Source organism: Marmota monax, unplaced genomic scaffold (genome assembly GCF_021218885.2).
Source record: "Marmota monax isolate L192 unplaced genomic scaffold, Marmota_monax_Labrador192_F-V1.1 WCK01_AAM20220418_F8-fsc00218, whole genome shotgun sequence".
Taxonomy (NCBI): Eukaryota; Metazoa; Chordata; class Mammalia; order Rodentia; family Sciuridae; genus Marmota; species Marmota monax.
The window spans coordinates 2,594,644-2,615,743 of NW_026694764.1; the positions used below are offsets into that span (position 1 = coordinate 2,594,644).

Consider the following 21,100-nt stretch of genomic DNA (forward strand, 5'->3'; position numbering starts at 1 on the left):
CAAGGAAGTGGAATAAATTAGATAATATTGAAGCTTAAGCTTATTCATATTTATTTTTTAGTTGTAGTTGGACACAATACTTTCTTTCTTTCTTTCTTTCTTTCTCTCTTTCTTTCTTTCTTTTTCTTTTCCTTTTCCTTATTTCTTTATTTTTTTATTTTTTATTTATTTATTTTTTTAAAGATAGAGTGAGAGAGGGAGGGAGGGAGAGAGAGAGAGAATTTTTAATATTTATTTTTTAGTTTTCGGTGGACACAACATCTTTGTTTGTATGTGGTGCTGAGGATCGAACCCGGGTCTCACGCATGCCAGGCGAGCGTGCTACCGCTTGAGCCACATCCCCAGCCCTATTTCTTTATTTATATGTGGTGCTGAGGATTGAACCCAGGGCCTCACACACACGGCGAGCCACAACCCCAGCCCCTTATTAATGTTTTTACTTGTGAAATGGTACTTTATAGATTATAGAAATGACCAAGGCTTTTTTTTTTTTTTGGTACCTGGGATTAAACCCAGGGGTGCTTAATCACTGAGCCACATTCCTAGCGCCCCCCCCACACTTTTTTTTTGTGACAGGGTCTCATTAAGTCTCTGAGCCTGGCTTTGAACTTGGATCCTTTTGCTTCAGCCTCCTAAGCTATTGGGATTATAGGCTTGTGCCACTGCCCTCTGTTGACTTAAGAATTTTATTGTATTTATCTTGATAGCATTTTAAAAATTAATTAATAATACTAATGAAGTTGCACAAGCAAATTGGGTAAGGAGTTATATATTGCTTCCTTTAAAGTTGAACCGTAGAAGACTTAAAAATAATAATAAAAAAAAAGTTGGGGCTGAGGTTGTGGCTTAGCAGTAGAGTGCTTGCCTAGCACGTGCAAGGCACTGGGTTGATCCTCAGCACCACATAAAAATAAAAATAAAGGTATATGCCCCCCCTCAAAAAAAAGTATAAGCCATATGCCTCAGTGCATAAAACAGGTTAATCAGGAAATAGTATAAGACCTTATAGTAACATAGTAAGGAAGCAATAATTGGAAATCTTGACTTAATAGGTCATCACTGTCGACACAATGATAAGAAAGCACACTTCGTCTTAAAAGTTGCAGTTACTTCATAAATATTCACCGGCACTAAGCAACTCTCTTCCCAGGGCCTTGCACTATTGCACAAGGGTATGGGAGCAGCAGTTCTTGGTAGAACAATCTTGAATTAAATTAACACATTAATTTTACTGAAGATATTTGAGAACCAAAACCTTCTCTTCTCAAGCACTGCAGACTACCTTTCGGCCCTTTATTTTATTTATTTATTTTTTAACACACAAGAGTTTATTTGTCAGAGCTGACAAATAAAGGCTATCTCTCCATAGACGGAGAGGGGCCTCAGTTCTTTAAGAACTTGGTGTTACTTCTCTCGTATAATGTGATGTAACTGGGAAAGAAAAGCCTCAGTAATCATCTAACCTAATCACTAGTTTTGTTTGAGCCAAGGTGTGAGATCATTTGAAAACTGGATTAAACATTTCATACCAAAATCCATGACTTAATAATGTCTAAAATTCAATATGTTATTTTTTTAGGTAGATGGTAGAAGAAAAGTTTGAAAAACAACAGTGATTTGAAGAAGCACATAAAATGTATGAAGTCTGCAGTAGTATTTACCTTAAGGGAGGAAGAGAGGAAACATGAAACAAAGGGGACTTTACCCTTTTTTTTTTTCCCCTTTATTTTTATTTTATATATGTTATTTTTTTGTGGTGCTAGGGATTGAACCCAGGACCTTACACATGTCAAGCTCCCTCCTCCTCTTCCTTTTACTTATTTATTTAGGTCTCAGGGCCATGGTACCACTGAGCTATACCTCCAAAATAAAAATGATTTTTATTTTGAGACATACTTTTGCTAGGTTGCCCAGGTTGGCTTTGAGCTTGCTATATCCTCTTGCTTCATCTTCCCAGGTTGCTGGAATTACAGGTGTGTGCTACTGAGCTAACTCTCTTTATTCTTGACTATCAGTCCTCCGGTGTCATGTTAATGTTTGGCTCTTCTCACCTCTTCACAGAAAACTAAACTCCTAAAGACACTAAGTACTGGTTTTTTTTGGTTACATCTGACGGTTTAATTAAGTTTTGATTCTGTAACATTTGGCACTACAGATATTCCCTCCTAGAAACATCTCTTTTCCACCGGTGAATATCAAGATTCTATCTTAGTTCCTTCTAAATCTGATTGCTACCTTTATCTGATTTTTAATCTGATTTGCCTGCCTCTTTGTTGCCCTCCTCTTCTGCTTCTCACTCTGTGTCCCTAGTTGCAGGGACAAAGTAAGCAAACTATCTCTTTCCCACCTAAGCCTCCCAATTCTACTCCCAGAAGTAACCACTAATAATAGTTGAATCTTTCAGTAATTTAATCCTCCTTGGACACACAAATACTTTGTACATGTGTATGTATATTGTCAATATACCATATATTCTATGCTTTTTTATTTATTGTTGTCTTTTAAGGTTTTGCAAGCTCAATAATATGCATCTGCTTCTTTGCTGATGGTTGCATAGTATTAAAAAGTAAGGTTTATATCTTGAAAGAGAAGATTTATATCTTTTTTTAATATATTTTTTTTTAGTTGTATATGGGCACAATATCTTTATTTATCTTTATGTGGTGCTGAGGATCAAACCTAGGGCCTCACACATGCTAGGTGAGCGTTCTACCACTGAGCCACAACCCTAACCCAAGATTTTTATCTTTTTTTTTTAAATGTATTTTTAGTTGTTGATGGACCTTTATTTTATTAATTTATTTACATTTACATGTGGTGCTGAGAATCAAACCCAGTGCCTCACACACATGAGGCAAGCAAGCACTCAATCACTGAGTCACAACCCCAACCCCAGATATTTATATCTTAAAATGAGAGATAACATGAACAGGCAATTATGAATGAGTTCATTTCAATTTTTGTTAATTTGTGTTTGTTAATCACCTACTGTTTGCAAAGGCACTGTTCTCTTGGGGGAGCAGAAGATGTAGAATACTATAGATACATTTCCTGGCTGAAAAAAGAGATATTTATTTAGCCAGATAGACGAGGAATTATAAAACAAACAAGGCCGGGTGTGGTGGCACACACCTGTAATCCCAGCAGCTTGGGAGAGACTGAGGCAGGAGGATTGTGAGTTCAATGCCAGCCTTAGCAATGGCAAGGTACTAAGCAACTCAGTGAGACCCTGTCTCTAATAAAATACAAAATAGGGCTGGGCATGTGGCTCAGTGGTCAAGTGCCCCTGAGTTCAATACCCACCCTGAGTTTAAACGAACAAACAAAAGTAAAATTAAATCACATTAAGACCTAGAGTAGAATTGTAGAGTGTTGCTTTGAGAAGTTCACACATGACTGACTATTGGATAGTTAGAAGTAGGGCTGCTAGTGACATTGGAAGTTTCCTGAATAGAAATAAAGTTCCATTTGGTGTTGAACTTTATTTCTATTGTATTATATCCAAGGACAACATTTTGAACAATATCCATTTTTAGGGGACAAGAAGAAGAGACAGAGACAGAAACATGTAGATTGGCTTGGTCACAAGACCTCAGGCTGGAAGCAGTTGTGTGTGGTCACCAATGTCATGTTGGAAAAGAATTCAGTTTGGGGGAAAGACAGTGGAAAGTAGTACAAGATGGATTGGAACTTTTGGGAGCACTTATGTGAAGTGTAGCAGGGCAGACTTCCTTGATGGTAACCATTTTCTTCATGGATTGTTTTCACTTGAGTGATTATTGGAACACTTCCTCCAAGTGAGAAATTACTTTTATTATTGTCTTTAATATCAACAAGAGAGTAGGGAGGCTCAGAAGAGGCTGGCAAATTTTGAGGCTGACCTCAGCAACTTAATGAGATCCTGTGTCAAAGTAAAATAGGGCTGGAAATGTAGCTCAGTGGTAGAGACACTTTTGGACTCAAATCACTAGTACCACAAAAATAAAACGAAACATGAGAAAAAGCTGGGTTGCCTGATTTTAGGTGTTTAGTGATTTTCAATGGTTTGTCCTCTTTGAGGTATTTTCATTTAAAACCTCACTTAAAAGTAGTTTTTAAATGATTCTCTGTGGTCCTGAAATTTTTCATTGTTTATATCTGGGGGGAGTGATTACCAAATATACACATGTACAAACTCCATACCCAGTTCTCTTATCAGCTTTGGGAGATTCATTGGCGAGGGATTAATTTGGGCATCATATAGAAAAAACACTATAGTAACATTACCTAAAAATTATAATTCCTATTTCATAGAATTGCCTTTTGAGTTTCATTCAATATATGCTTTTGTATTGTCTAATAAATGATATGTGTATGTATGTGTGCAGATGTTAAAAATCAATTCTAGTCAGAGTAATAAATATATTCATATTTGTGCATTTTCATGCTGGGATGTGGGTCATATACGTTTATTGGTACAACCGTTTTGTAAAGAAATACAGCCATAGCTCCACCTTTTCGGATCTATCTTAGAGATGTTCTCTATATTATGGAAAACAGGCATATGCTGGGCCACAGATTGCCTCACAGCTTCCTTCCTTCCCCCAAAAGAGCTTTTAGTATGGTTGGCTTTGGGTGATTTTAAGAAATTTACTTGGGGCTTTAGAGGACACATTATGAACATACATGGTGTGAGTTAAATTTTGCCATTGCTCTTAAGGCTTCTCTGTCAAGAGTTTAAAATTATATCACTTGAATTCCCAGGAATTTTCTGTTTGAATTTGCCCCAAATTGTACTTTGCAGCAGATGGAGGTTTCTAAGAACAGCTGTTCTCTTCCCTTCAATCTCTGACCCCACCTTTATATTCAGAAACACCTAAATATAATAAAGGGTCAGAAAGATCCGGTTATTAAGTGTCCCTTTTAAAACTCAAATCCAGTTTTTTCCTAACTTTTTTTTTCGAATAGGAAACTATCATTTATTAGCTGTGTGACCTTGCCTTACTTTTCTCTGTAAAGTGGAGGGAACTTCTTTATGTAATGATTGTGACCATTACCTGAGATGAGTTTTTAAAGCACTTATCACACTGTTTGGCACATTTTAAACACTTGATAAGGTAGAAGTATTTTTTTTATTTAGATGAGTTCTTGACCTCAAATCTAATTTAGGTCATGAGACCAGCAGTTACAAAACAATTAGAACTATCATTGGGATGGAGGGGTTTGTTGGTGGCTCCATAAAGAAATAGGTTTGAACTGATCCTAAAGAATTAACTTTAGCAAGTTGAGAAGTATGGCAGTATTGTTTCTCTGTACATCCTCAAGTATTTCTAAATTTCCAAATTACTTGATACTTAACTAATCCTTCTTGTGATTCTAGATAGAATTTGAAAGACTTGGAATATGGAAAGACTAAATTTTTCCTGTCCCATGTGACAGCCACTAGCCACATGTGTCTGTTGAATACTAGAAATATGCCCGTGTATAGTATGGTAGAAGAATTGAATCTTAAATTTTACTTAATATTAATTTAAATTCAAAATTAAATAGTTACATGGATAGTGGATACTGTAATGGATAATCACAACAGTGAGGGCTGTGGCTGTGGCTCAGCGATAGAGCACTCATCTCACATGTTTGGGGTCCTGGGTTCCATCCTCAGCACCACATAAATAAAGTAAAGGTATTGTGCCCACCTACAACTGAAAAAATATTTTTTAAAAAATCACAACAGTGAGCTTAAAATAAGAGTTTGTTGCCAAGGAAAAGAATAAAAATTTCTAGTCAGTTAATAATTTGGTAATTTATAAAATCATTATATAATGCTGTTTGTTTTCTTTTAGGTCTTCAATTGAGAAACATGGCACTGTTTTTCCTGCACTCTACCCACCTATATTGCTGGACTTCTGTTGTAACAAGTTGGCAAAACACTGGCTGGAACTGGGCTGCAATAAAACATGCCAGTTATCAATGCTGACAAGAGCCTAACAAGTGCCAACTTACAGATGATTACGCATTTTGAATTCTAATGAACTGTTTTAACCTTCAGGAAGAATTGTAAAGACGTGTACATAGCACAACATGATCCGGATAATATATATACTGTTCATGTACATCCACAAATACACCTTGTACCAAATAATGCTTTCTTGTAGTAGAATAAGACTCGTGTAAATTCTAAAAAGATTTTAGCAGGTTTTCTTTCCCTATTCATTGTTTCTTATCAGTTTAAAAAGACTCCTTAAAGCATGTCAGATGAAAAGCAATTAGGATTAAAAGTTTCCATTTAATTTCCTTTAAACCATTGAGGCTTCATTAAACCCTTGTCACTTACTAAACTTTTGTATCTTCTTTGTTTTGACAGTCCCCTTTGCTTTTATCTCTTCTATCTGCCAGAAAGTTCTCAGATGATTTAGTTCAAATACGGAAATACTTAATAAGCAATTACTTGATTTTTAATGATGACTTCAGAGGAGTGGTCATCACTAGGTGCTTTGTCTTTTTGTATTCTAGTTGCACCCATCTCTTGGATTGGATGTAGCAATAACATTTTCTGGCTGTTGAGAGCTCTTGAACCTAGACATTATCCCAAGAACTTAAAAAAAAAAAGTTGGTTCTAAATTCAACTTACTGAAATTTACCCCAAATAATACAAAATTCTGATTTGGTTTTATTTTTGCCCTTCAGTTGACTTAATGTTAAGTTTGGATAAATAAAGCATGCACAACTACAAGCTTTTTACTTCTTGGTTTGCTATTAAGAATGCTATTTGCCCTTATATCCTCCTTAATCCTTCATATTTCTTTGTCTCTATTCTTCAATACTAGAGATTTTTCTCACCTATTGTACAAAGAAATTGCGATGTATATTTTCATGTAATTTGATTTTGGAATTCTGTCACCTTATGTAGTGAGTTCTTCCAAAATATAATTTTTTTTCCAATAATTGTCAAGTTGTTGGCTTTTATTGTATTGAATGAAGGTTATAATACTGAATGCCAGAGAAGTGCAGTTTAGAAAAATCTCAGGTTGATTCCTTATGCAAACAAACTTAATACTTGAAAATCACATGGCCATGGCAGTGTAAGTATTGGGTTTTATCTGGATTCTTATGTGAGTCTAAAAGTATTTCAGAGGTAAATGCTTTGCTATTTGACATACAGATTCTGTCACTTATGTATGACACTTGGATTTGATTATGAGCATAAGTATATTTCATATCATAAAATTTTCTAAACTTTAGCAATTGGTGAAATGAGCATGTGCACTGTTAGACAGTCCTAGGCTTCTCTCTATTTATTGTGAGGTTGAGAGTGAGAAGCAATCTTTGGCATATAAGGGATAGAACTTGAGACAGTACCAGATCGGGTATGGCGTATGACTGCGAGAATCAGTGAAAATTGGTGCATCCCTCCTCTGTGGGGTTTGGAGAAATGCTTTGGCAGAAGATAGAAAGGAATCCTGTCAGTAATGTAGACCTCTACCAGTTTGTCAGTTTTTTTTTTTTTTTTTTTTTTTAAAGCAGAGGTAAAGTGGTTACAGATGTAGTCCCAGTGAAGAGTGATTTTTATAAATCCCAGTCTGTTCTTCATTCAAGTATTGTAGAAACCCATAAATATTATTAAAAACCCTTACATGTTCAGTGACTATAAAAATTGATTTGATTCATTGGAGCCCAATTTTCTTCAAGAACTTAATGACTTTTGTCTTTCCCAGAGACTTTGTAAAAATTGTTGCCCCAAAGTGCTAGCTAGACTGCACTCCTACTAGGGACTTTGAATGCAATCTCCTTCACTCTTAAGTCAGAAATCGTCCACATAGTGGTTGCTTGTGGAGTTGGAATTTTGCTCTTATTGCTATAATTCCACTAGCAATCTGTTGAGTTAAAACCTGGGATTTGACTGCTCAATAAGTAGCAAATGACCTAGTAACTCAGGGACAACTGTTTCTGAACAAAACTTTAAGTGCCACTTTAATGCAGTTATGTTGGTATGACTGGGTGGTTTTTTAGGGCTGGACGTAGGGGAATAGGAGAGGCAGGAGCGAGTGCCTCTCTTCCTCATACTCGTTCCAACTATGTCCCCTCACCATACTACAAACTGAAACACAGGCCTTGATAGATGGAGGATTCCTTTTCCTCTGTCAGAGATGTCATCTGTGCCTTTCCCAGTGTTCATCTGACCGTGAATTTAAATGCCTCTACGTTTGATATCTAAATCACTCAGGTGACACTGAACTAGGTGGCTTTTGTCCCACCAGTGCCTCAGCATTAGTGTGAGGTGATTCTTCTCTGCTTTAGGAAAAGGACCCCCCCTCAACCCCCAACTTTGTGCCAACCATTAATATCTGCATAGTCCTTTGGGTGTAGAACTGTTGGCTCTTACTAAATTTATTCCAAGTTTTTTGAGAAACTTGTAGATTTTAGCCTGTGTTTATAACAGAAAGGATGATCTCAGTGGCTTTCTGGACTCTGAGTTTAAAATCCATATGCGGTTGATTTTCTTGTCATTGTAAGGTAAATATATTTGTGAGGTCATTCCACTGGTTCTGTGATCACTTGGATGACATAGTATCTTTAATGGCCTTCATTCCCAGTTGTGAAATTTTATTTTATATGCTTGCTCACCCTTTACAAATCTGCCCACCTCGGGTTGTGATGCCTGTGTATCTTTGCCCGTCTGGTCTCTAGTTGGTGGAATTACCTTTTTTGTACTGCCGCTTCTCAGCATCTTTGAAATTTGACATAATATTGCTTCATTCCAGTTTTTTTTTTTTTTTAAGTTCTGTAATTTGTTGATTGTATTTAACTATGTGAGTTCTGTTGTGATGTTTACTGTATTGTAAAGCACCTCAATCATGTGATGGGTGCTCTATAAATCAATAAATGATGACTTAGAGGCTGTATCATGAGCTATTTTGGTTTTAGGATGCAGGTCTCAAAAAGCAAGTTGTGGAATTCTTTCTGCATAAACAGCACATGATACCAAAGGGTGCACAGGGGAAACTTGATGAAGAATACACAGCCAAGCACCATTTTTCATCAGATTTTCAGTGCATAGTAATTTGGATACTTAAAGTGAGAACATTATTGGGAATGTTGTCTTTGGCCTAAATTAGTTCCACCTTAAAGATAACTCAAACGATGAGGAACCCAGACTCAAATGTTAACTGGAAGAGAACACAGGCATCATTTTCAATCACTACCTTCCCTCAGCTAAGCAGATGGGGAAACTGGAAACTACCCAGAGTCATTTAGTAAGTTAGTGGCAAAAGAAGCAAAACTGAGTACTTTATTCATTCTAAAGATAAAATAGTATCTAGCTTTTTGTCCTGAGTCCTTTCACAGTGTTAGGTGTTGATAACTGACGTGCCAACCATTAATATCTGCATAGTCCTTTGGGTGTAGAACCTTTGGGTGTGTGTTGTGGGTCTTTATATAAATTGCTAATGGCTATTAAGGCCTTTGTACAAACTTAGAAAAGAACATGGATCCAGCTCTTTTAGAGCTGAATTAGAAACAAGAAGAAAACCCTCCCTGAGAATAGCTTGGGTGAGACTGGGGCTCATTTCCATAGTTTAATTTCCCTGATAAGTATATTTGGAATAAAACTACTGTGGAAGGGCCTAGATGATGTCCCTGAATGTTCAATACCAATTTTATACATAGGCATCTTCTTGAAGTATATAGCATCAAAACATTTGCATGCTGTTCCCAATGCAAGCAGACAGGTTGTTGATACTGCATATTGTGTACAAGGCACTAGGCTTCCAGGAAGCACCATTTGATTTTTCTCCCTCCCCCTCATAAAGATATGGCAGTAACCAACCCTACCAAATTTTAAACTTCTCCTTTTCTGGAGGCCTGCAAACTTCAACAGGATTTAGTTTGCAGAGCAAATCATTTCCTGGCTATGGTATTTCTGGTGTGTGCAGTCTGGCTGCCAAGGTAGGATTGTGTGTTTTGACTTGTTGAGTTGGCACTCTACCCTGAGCTTCAGTTAAATGATTATAAAATTTTGGATCCTGTTTACATAGGTGAAATAAACTATACAAAAGGCAACCAGATATATTGAAGACGTAAGAGCTGCACAAAAGTTTCTAGGCAAGAAATTTGGTTTCCCCCACCATCCTTAGCAGTAACCATTAGAGAGAAATGTAGGGCTAGAGGTGGAGCTAGCTCAGTGGTAGAGTCCTTGACTAGCACATATGTGAGTCCCTGGATTCAATTCCCACTGCCACCACCAACAACAAAAAATAAAGAGTAATAGTATTTGAATGTTCACAATGACAAAATTTATTCTGGATAAGAGCGGTAGAAATTAAGCTTCTATGAGGCTCTACTTTGTGGCAGGCTTGTGCTATGTGTGCCTCATAAAGGACCTAGTCAAAGTCTTAAAAGGATCCTCCAAAGTAATAGTTTCCCATGAGGAAAGAGGTTCAGATTAATTTGCCAATATTGTAGAGCAAATAAGTTAGATAGCAGGGATTCAGTTCCATGACATTCTTTATATACTGGGTGCTGTTAATTCTCATTTACAGGTGAGAAAACTAGAGCTTAAGAACACTGACTTCTGGGGCTGGAGGTTGTGGCTCAGTGGTAGAGCACTTGCCTAGTACACGTGAAGCACTGGGTTCCAGAACTCAGCACCACAGAAAATATAAATAAAGTTATGTCCATCTACACTAAAAAAAAAAAACAACAAAACATTGACTTCTAAGGTCACACAGAGTATGTGTATTGAGGCTGGTACTTGGGCCTAGTTCATTGGACATGGATCTAGAGATTTCCTCCTCTTCCCCTTCTGCCATGTCACACTGCCTCCCCTATGTTCCTTGCCTAAGACAAACCCACACAAAGTTCCTTTTAATCTGATAGCAAAACTTGAACTGGGTCTAAAATAATAAACCATGTTCCAATGCGCAGATTTTTCAAAATTTTTTCAGAATTTTTCTATATTTCAGCTTTTATTTATTATTGTAGCTTAGGGCTACCCAAGTTGGGTGTTTGTAGTTCACCAAGTACTATAATACTTTATTAAATTCTCTAGCTCAAATAGGTTTACACTAAGCCATTTCTTTTTTTTTTTTAATATTTTTAACTGTACACGGACACAGTACCTTTATTTTTATGTGGTGCTGAGGATTGAACCCAGTGCCTCACATGTGCTAGGTAAGTGCTCTGCCATTGAGTCACAACCTTCTCCGATAGAGGGCTCCTTGAAGGTAGTTTGTGATGAAGAGGTAGTAAAATCCCTGGATTGCTTGCTTAAATCCCACTAATGCGTTATAGTTTGGTTTTAGGTATCTAGTCCAGGAACACTCTGAAAGGATACATTGTTTTTTGTTCTACATGTGTGCTGTGTTAAGGGAAAGAAGTCCTGGTTTTCACCAAATTATCTAAGGGGGGATCATGACTCTGCAAATCATTAAGAACCTTGAGTTCTAGTCCAATATCCTCATGAAACTGATGGGGAATCTGAGATGCAGCATAAAGTTTGCAGGGACTTACCTGTCACCAACACAGCAAGTGAATTGCAAAGCCAAACTTGAACTTAGTTTTCCTGACTCCCAGTGTAGCTCTGAGTGATTAACACCTCAACAAACATTTGAGCATCTGCTATGTATTGGACCCTAAGCTGGTACCAGTGAGGTACCAGCTAAGTCTTATGATACAACACTCCCCAACAACACGTCATTTTTTTTTTTTTATGTTATCCTGAAATATTTTAGGATCCTCAGTTCAGATGAGGGTGCTTCTAGCCACAGGAGGCTGGCTTGCCTGGTTAACCCTGAAATCCCCCAAAGCTCATCATTTGGTACACCTATTAACCAATCTCAACAGAAATCTTTGGGCTATCAGATCTCCATTAAGTCTGGCAAGGTATTCCCCTGACTACCTTGTCTAAGTGCTGCACCTGCCCAGGCTTTCTTAGTTTCCTGCCACAATTGGAACATGAATTTGTTTTGTTTATTTTTATGTGGTGCTGAGGATCAAACCCAGGCCTCACACATGCGAGGCAAGTGCTCTACCACTGAGCCACAACCCCAGCCCTTAGAACATTAATTTTTAAGCATTCAATTCCCCTTTCCCTTGCATACTCCATGTGTCTATCAGTCAGAATCCACTCCTCTTCCTCAAAATTTCAACCCTTGACCCTATGTTTCCATGACCTTTCTCTACTCCATTTCACTTCCTACTAAATCTTTAACCTTGGCAGCACCTAAAACTTGCCCAATTTTGAATCCTTTCTCTGGTTCTGACAGCCTCATCCTGTTCCCCTGTCTTTCAACATCTCCTATTCAGCTGTCCTCCAAGGCTACTACTACCCCTACATAATTCTTCATTGAGTTAAAAACAATTTTTTTTTCAATGTTGGAGAATCAAACCCAGGGCTTTATGCAAGCTAAGCAAACACACCCAAGTTGAAAAAAATTTTTGAAGGGTCTTATGTGCTCTCCATGGCCTTGCACTGTTTTTTTTTTTTTTTTTTTTTTAAGTTTCCTAGTGCTATTCAACTGATGAACTACTTTGCCACTTTGATCATGGGGCTCTAACAACTTTTTTTTTTTTTCAGTTATTGGACTTAAATTATAGAGTCCTGCAGTTTTCATATCCCATCTATCAGCCCCTAGCCAGTCTACATGCCATATTTGATGACCTGGGCTGTAGTCTCATAGGACTCTCTATTTATTCTTAAAAATTTTTATTAGTTTTTGATGGACTTTTATTTATTTGCTTATATGTAGTGCTGAGAATTAAACCAAGTGCTTCACACATGCTAGGCAAGCGCTCTACCACTGAGCCACAACCCCTGCCCCTCAATTTATTTTTTGAAATAAAATCCCAAACCCTGGCAAATATTATCATTTGAATTCTTTGCTTCTCCGCCAGAATCCCAGCAGCTTGGGAAGCAGAGGCAGGAGGATCTCGAGTTCAAAGCCAGCCTCAGCAATTTAGCGAGGTGCTAAGCAACTCAGTAAGAGCCAGTCTCTAATAATAAATACAAAATAGGGTTCTGGCTCAGCGGTAGAGCGCTCTCCTAGAACGTGCGAGCCCCTGGGTTTGATCCTCAGCACCCCATAAAAAATAAATAAAGATATTGTGTCCAACTACAACTAAAAAATAAATATTAAAAAAATACAAAATAGGGCTAGGGATGTGGTTCAGTGATTGAGTGCCCCTGAGTTCAACCCCTGGTACCCTCCCCTCCCCCAAATATGAATTCTTTGCTTCCGCAGCCAGGTAGCTGAGTTCAAGAAAATAGTGACCCATCTACACATACATGAGCTTGAACCTGGCCTTCCAATGTCTCAGCGTCCTCTTCCAAATTTTCTTCACTCTTCTCAGGTCTCCATGACTAAAAACTTCAGGCATGAAACTGATGTCCTCAAATAATTTTCTTGAAATCTCTTCCCCCTACACATCTATCTGCTTGCATCTTCCCCCTTAAAGCATGTTGTTTCCTAATGTCTTAGTAGAATAATAGGCGACCTACTTTCCGCTAGTTTAAATTTAATCCCTTCTCCTGGAGTTCTGTTTCTAATGCTGAGCATCCCACCCACCATGGGACCCTAGAACCGTCATTATGTTAAATTCCCTCTTAAGCTCCTTCCTCCCAGTCTTTCACGTGCCTACGTAAAGACCAACAAAGTCCCTTTCACAATCCCTTTCCCCAACCTCTCACAGCAAGCATCTCCAGCGAGTGTCCTGTTAAGGGCATGGAATACGACAGAGCCCAGACAGCGCCTGGTAAGCCCCTAGCTTCGAAAGCATCCAGTGAAGAGATAAGGGTCTCCAGCGGTGCTCAGCTGACTACCCGCTCTACTTCTCACTCACGCCTCTTTCCTACCCCCAACTCCTCCCTTTGCCGCGCCCCCGCCAGTTCTCGCGAGACTTCTTGCCTCCGATCCTCACACACTTCTCGCGAGACTGCAGGCAGGGCCGGGCCCGACATGGCGGAAGGTAGGGGTTTTGTGGAGCCTCACGGGAAGGCGCGGAACTGGTGGGATGCTGCTCGCCGGGGCGGGACAGCCCTGGGAGGGGATGGCGGGGCGGGATCCGTGGGGCACCGCGGTCTTGCGAGCCTTCCTTTCCAGCCTCCCCTGGGCTTCTCTGGCCGGGGTCCTAAGCACTGTTCCTATGGCAACGCCCCTCCCGCCATCTGACCCTGCGGGACCGTGGCGGGCTGCAAAGCCAGGTTGGGATGACGGGTGTGGGGACTGAGGGCAGCCGCCGGGATCCCGAAGGCCCGTAGGGGAGGCTCCTTGCATTGCTTGCGGTGTCGGTACGGCGGGGGAAGTGACCCTTTGCTCAGGAAATCGAAACTGCTGTCCTGGCACGTCTTGCATCCGGAAGGGTTGCATCCCTCTCCTGCGCAAGGGCTTGGAACTCTTCTTGTGATGAGGAGTGGGCGGGGAGGGGCAGTCCGGGCTGCAACTGGCCCACGCTCCAAAAGGGCGCGCCCTGTCGCTCTGGGCTTGGAAGCACGCGCGGCGTGTGGTCCGGTTTAGATTCTTTTCCCGGGCTTACAGATGGGGACACAGGGGCGGGGTTTGCTTGGTAAGGGAATTGACCAAGGTCACAGTGCTCCAAGAAGTGTGCTAAAGCCAGACCTGGACTCCTTTGCTTTCAGTCCAGTTCCTCTTTTCTTGCTCTCTGTTTATGACATTGCAGGTAAAGGCAGTCTCTCAGATTCTGCCTCCCTAATGTAGATCTTTCATTGTTGAAGTCTTATTGTGCGGGTTGGGGGAGGGAGGGCCTAGTGATGGGGATTTACCTGCCAGGGGCTATACAGCTACACGGTTGGATCTGGCCCATGTGCTTTTCCTATCTAGCCATTATTGGAGAAAAAGTCTCCTTGTTTGACTTAACATTTATTGTATGACTGCCAGTGTGCTGGGTCAAGACCTGCCCTGTTGATTTTGAGCTAAGCTTTAAATGAACCCATCATTTCTTGGATCTTAGATTTGGGGTAGCACATGACAATTTGTAGGTTTTTCTTATTTGGATTAGATTTAAGAGTAACCTTGTGAGGGAAGCTGATAAGTGTATTTTTGGCTCTTCATGGATAAAGGAATTGAGGTCAAAGTTAAGGAGGTAGCTGGGCCTGGGCCCAGTTTTTTTTTAACATTTTTTAGGTGGACATAATATCTTTATTTTAATTTAATTTAATTTTATGTGGTGCTGAGGATCGAACCCAGTGCCTCACGCATGCTAGCCGAGTGCTGTACCTCTGAGCCACCACCCCAGCCCAGGACCCAGTTTTTTTTTTTTTTTTTTTTTTTAATTTTTTATTGTTGGTTGTTCAAAACATTACATAGTTCTTGATATATCATATTTCACACTTTGATTCAAGTGGGTTATGAACTCCCATTTTTACCCCATATACAGATTGCAGAATCACATCAGTTACACATCAGGACCCAGTTTTTATCTTTGATTTTGCTATCACATTAGACCCTCTGGAGGGGAAACTTCAGGTGAATACAGTCTGAAAGCAGAGGGACAGAAAGAAAACCAAGGCATTTCGTGAAGCTAGGTTTTGAGAAATTCATAGAATGTTGTTTTACCCAAAGTGGAACTTGTTGCTGGGAGTAGTGAAGTGGGATACTAAAGTCAGTATGGCAGGGCTGGGGATGTGGCTCAAGCGGTAGCGCGCTTGCCTGGCATGAGTGCGGCCCAGGTTCCATCCTCAGCACCACATACAAACAGGGATGTTGTGTCCGCTGAAAACTTAAAAAAAAAAAAAAATTAAAGAAGTCACCTCTGCCTCGTGACAGTTCCGGATGTCACACATAGACCCCTTGTGAACTTCTGGATGGCAGGAACTAGGTCATTTAAAAAATAAAATAAAATAAATAAATAAAGTCGGTATGGCATTATGTGAGGTTTAGTTTAGTGCTTTTATAGTAGGAAGGGCAGTTAACTGTTTTGGGAATACTTTTTTTTGGAGGGGGGTCCAGAGACTGAACTCAGGGGCACTGGACCACTGAGCCATATCCCCAGCCCTGTTTTGTATTTTATTTAGAGACAGGTTTCACTGAGTTGCTTGGTACCTCCCCATTGTTGAGGCTGGCTTTGGACTTCAGATCCTCCTGCCTCAGCCTCCCACACTGCTGGAGGCTGCGCCCTGCTTGTTTTGGGAATTCTTTGATAAGGAAAAATTGAGGAAGGCATTCTGAGCCAGTCAGCTCATTAATTGAAGGTGCTTGCTATGCAAAGAGGCAAGATTAGTTAGGAAATGTATGTAGGGTGTTGCTTATTTAACTTGCTGTTCTTATATGTGCCCAGCATGCCTTTATTTCTGTTTTGTCCTTGCAATCTCTTTGGCCTGGGACATTCTTCCTTCATTTCTTCACATAGCTGACTGTTGGGTGCAGAGCAGGCTGAACTGTGTTGTCTGCAGGGCAGGCTGAACAGATGTTGGCTGCAAGATAGCCCACGCACTCAAACCCCCCTCTATCTGGTCCTTTATCACCTGTTTGCCTCAAGTCTGAACATTCAACCCTGCTTAAGACTGAACACTTAACCCCCCCTTGAGCCAACAAGGCAGCTTGCAGACCCAGAGGCCCCATTAGATTTGGGCTATAAAAACTCCCTCCTGCCAGGCCCCCCTCTGTCTTGCTCTTTCTCTCTTGCTCTCTCTCTCTTGCTCTTTATCTTTCTTACGCGCGCTCTCTGTCTGTCTCTTGCTCTTGCTCTCTCCCTGTTCATCTCTTTTCTCTCTCTCTCTTTCCTTCTTTCCTTTCTCTTTGTTGCACTGCTGCAATAAAGATCTTTTGGTTGATCCGAGTGTTGTGGTCACTTTCCTTTCACTGACCAACTTTTATTCAGTCAGGTATCTGTTTAGTTGTCATCTCATTAGAGAGCTGCCCTCACTGGAATATAAACCCTATCAGGGCAGAAACTTGTACTGTTTCCTGCTCTATTTTCCAATGTAGAAGCATACCTGTAGTTGAAAACATGTATGATTTTTTTTTTTTTTTTTTGAGCATCATTTACTGATTATCAAGAGAGTTGCCTGGGAATTGGGGTTGTAGCTCAGTGGTTTAGCGTGTGCTTTGCATGTGCTTGGTTCGATCCCTCCGGGCTGTAAAAAGAAAAGACTAGAAATGAATGTTGCCTGAGTATATCCTTGATCTTTTTATCAAGTAAGCTGATTGGCTTAATTTTTATTGTGCTCTGAAAAACTTCAGTCTTCTAGGAGTTTTGAAACCTAGTTTTCATCCAGCCCATTTTAGTCTTAGCAATCATAGTGTAGTGCTTAAGGGTTCAGACTCTACTTGGATGTAGGTTTGAATCTTAGATGATCTTAGCTGTGGTGATAGGCAAGCCAATTAATTGTTCTCAGTCTCAGTTTTCTTGACTTGAGGATAATCATAGGTAGCTGTGAGGATCAAAGGAAATAGTGCATGATATAAAGAACACTTTTGGCACAGTGCCTTATGTTTGACCCTGGCATGCGTCTTTCTCTTAGTCTCCTCTTAAATGCTGTCTGCTTCTCTGCCTCAGTAAAATAAAAATGAAAATTGGAGGAAAGAAAAAGTGCTAATTGAAAAAAAAATTTATTAAATAGTAAGTTGATCCTGGACTTTTATTAATGGAATTTGATGGCAGTTCAAGTTCAAGGATGAAGGCATTCCTTATTCTGGGCATTAACTGGCTAGTATGGTAGCCATTAGCTATGTTGTTATAGTTTGGATCTAAAAATGTCTCCAAAAGAGCTCATGTGTTAGGTAATGTAACAGTGTTCAGAGGTGAAATGATTGGATAATGTGAACTGTAACTTCATCAGTGGATTAATCCATTTGATGGATTAATAATTCAAATGGACTACTGGGTAGAAACTGTAGGCAGGTGAGGTGTGGCTGGAAGAAGCAGGTCACTGGAGGCATGGCTTAGACTGTATCTGTTCCTGGTCTGTTCCTCCCTCCTACTTTCTTTATCTCACTCTCTTTCTGTTTCTTCTCCTCTCCTATCCTTCCTGGTTGTTATGAACTGAGCAACTTTCTTCTTCCAGAACCCTTCCTCCATAATGTTCTACCTCACCTCAGGGCCTAGAGCAATGAAGTTGGCCAGCCAGGGACTGAAACTTCTGAAACTGAGCCCAAGATAAACTTTTCCTTCTCTAAGTTGTTCTTGTCCCATGTTTTTGTCACAGCGATGAAAAGCTGACTACCACACACACACACACACACACACACATATCCTGAATTTAAAATTAAACATTTAGTTCCTAGTTGTACTAGTTTCCTTTCAAGTGTTCAACAGCCATGTGGGTAGTGACTTCCTAACTGGACAGTGCAGGTTAGTAGAAACTTGCATCATTATACAGAGTGCTGTTAGCACTGTTCCAGAAAACCATTCATCAATATGGGCTGGTAAAAATGGAGAGAGAAGAAACTTTGCTGTATTTGCATTTTTTGAAATTTATATATTCATTTATGTTTTCACTCATTCAACAAATATCCCAGGCCATTGATAATTACATATAGTCTACAGACCTCTCAAGAACTGTTTCTTTTATACCATTCCCTTCTTTTCTCCACCTTTCCATTCTTTCACTTCTGTTGCAAGCTATGGCTGTTAGCTTTCTCCTTGGGAATATTTTCATAAAGAAACAAAGTTTATGTGTTTACTGCAGTGACTGTGGATGTGTCAGAATAGAGCTACTGAATCATGCTGAGATATGCAGAGTAGTCTGTAGGTAATTTGAGACATTATCATTGTTTACATGCATAAAATTAGAAATTGCTGTGCCCTGACTCTCCTGTTGAATCTGAGTAGACCACAGAACCTACTGTGGTATTCGTTGAACTCTACCTAGTAAGGTGCTGTAGGGAGGAGAATGAGATAAGCATGCAGTGAGGTGGAGAAGGCTGCAATACAGTAGTTAAAAAAGAATAACCCGACCTAAAGTGTACCTAAAGGGAACTCCAAAATGTAGTTTTTTTTTTGTTTTTGTTTTTGTTTTTTTAATGTATGAGAAACTGTATTGTAAGGTGAAAAATGCCCAGAAGTTACTTTGAAAACTCAGAATAGGAAGTGACTTAAAGTGTATTTTGGTTGGTCTGTGTTTCAGGAGATAGTATTTAATCTGGACTTTGAAAAATAGTCCTTTTAGAGGGGTTGGGGCTATAGCTTAATGATGAAATACTTACCTAGTATGTCAAGGACCTGAGTTCAATCCCCAGTACTGATTTAAAAAAAAGAAAAGAAAAGGAACAATAGTTCTCTTTTGACATGGGAACTTGAGAGTGGCTAAGGGTCAATACTCAGTGGGAGCAGCAGTGGAATATGAGGTTAGAAAACTATATTAAGGGCCAGACTATGATGGGCCTAGGTTGAATATTTGGGTTTTAATCTGTGGGTCAGAGGGTGATGCTACTGGTAGATATCAGCCAATGTAGTGACAACTAGAATTTTCTGAGGCATGTTTAAATGGCTGCAATATATAGGATGTGTTAGGTAATGTAACAGTGTTACATTATAGGATGGTTTGGTAGGAAGGGAAGCTTGAGAGGCAACTATAGCAATTGATGATGAGTCATTTGGTAAGAGGCATTGGGGTTGGTAAAAACTGATAAGAGAAAGAGACTATAGGAGACATAAAAGGACTTTTTGAAACGAAGGACATTTGAAACCTGCTTGAATGTTGGCAGGAAAGAGTTTTTAAAGATGTCTTAAGGGTTCAAGGTCTGGATGGCTCAGATAATGGTAGGACTGGTAATAGGAAGAGGAAGAACAGATTTGAGAACAAATATTATTATTATTATTATTATTATTATTATTATTATTATTATTATAGTTGGACACAATTACAATAATATATTTATTTATTTTATGCAGTGCTGAGGATTGGACCCAGTGCCTCGCATATGCTAGGTGGGTGCTCTACTGTAGAGCCACAACCCCAGCCCAGAGAACAAATATCTTTACCTCATTTTTACACACAATTCTGGACCAATATACCTGTAGGAGGTGATGTCTAGTAGGTGATTGGAAGTATTTCCAGGCTAACATGAATTTAAGGTGGGAATGAGCTAATTAGATCATATGCATTGAGCATCTCTTGTGAAACTAGACTTATCAGTGTTGTTCAGTGTGAAGTTTTGAAAGGTGTATAAGTCATGGTACTAACTTTAACATAAAGGCAGACAAGACAGTTGAATTACATTCAGGAAAAATGTATTTTATTCTTCGTGCAATCTACTGTGTTTGGGATGACAAAATGACCAAGTAGCAGTCTTGACTTCAATGGAAATTCCAGAACAGAAGGCAAGGAAAAATTTCTCAAATAAGTATGCATATTGTGCTTTGTAGTTACTGAGTTTTTTCTCTGTTGATGATTATTGGTACTCCCATCAGCCAGGCTCTCAAGCCAATAACCTGGAAGTCATCCCTGACTTTTTCCACCTCTGCAGTCATGGCCAAATCTTGTGATTTCTGTACAGCTCTCACATTTGTTCTTTCATCTTCACTGTTATTCCATTAATTCAGACAAGTGGTTCTTAGCCTGGAAAACCTTGCACATTAGAATCACCTAGGGAGTTTTGAAAAACCCAGATTTATGCATCTCTCAGTTTCAGAGAAGATCAACATATTCCACAAAACATTTTTTTTCAAACTGAATCAATATTGAATAAAAATATGGTTTTACTGAATTAGTTTTTAAAAAATAAGTATGACAGTTCATATAGTGCCATCTTTCCTCCTAAGGAATCCTCAGTAGTAACTTTTGTCTGTGACTAGAATAAAAAATTTTTAAAAAATATTTATTTTTTTAGTTGTAGTTGGACACAGTGCCTTTTATTTGTTTGTTTGTTTGTTTATTTATTTATTTTTTATGTGGTGCTGAGGATTGAACCCAAGGCCTCGCACATGCTAGATGAGCGCTCTACCGCTGAGCTACAATCCCAGCCTTGGAATAAAAAATTTTAAAAGCAAACTTTGATTAAACAATAGGTTTTGGACTTTGTCAAAGCATCCACATTAATGACAATTATAATTGCTAGATTTTTTTAAAGGGTAGAATACCAAAATATGAATTCTCTATTAGTGCTATCCCATCTTTTTTTTTTTTTTTTAAACTGAATAATTAACTTGGGGTGCTTTACCATTG

The 21,100-nt window shown here is 39.2% G+C and overlaps 2 protein-coding genes across 3 annotated transcripts in view; both read left to right on the forward strand.

Moving 5' to 3' along the window:
* Positions 1–6,924, forward strand: part of Ube2g1 (ubiquitin conjugating enzyme E2 G1) — a 96,240-nt gene extending 89,316 nt beyond the window's left edge. Inside the window, exon 6 of the mRNA XM_046425019.2 lies at positions 5,823–6,924. The gene's annotated coding sequence lies outside the window, so the exon portion shown is untranslated. The remainder of the gene's footprint in view (positions 1–5,822) is intronic.
* Positions 6,925–13,896: 6,972 nt separating this feature from the next.
* Positions 13,897–21,100, forward strand: part of Ankfy1 (ankyrin repeat and FYVE domain containing 1) — a 62,300-nt gene continuing 55,096 nt past the window's right edge. For both annotated transcript variants that reach the window (XM_046425099.2, XM_046425100.2), the window contains exon 1: positions 13,897–13,941. In XM_046425099.2, the coding sequence (XP_046281055.1) occupies positions 13,932–13,941 (10 nt within the window). In that variant the 5' untranslated portion in view covers positions 13,897–13,931. The remainder of the gene's footprint in view (positions 13,942–21,100) is intronic.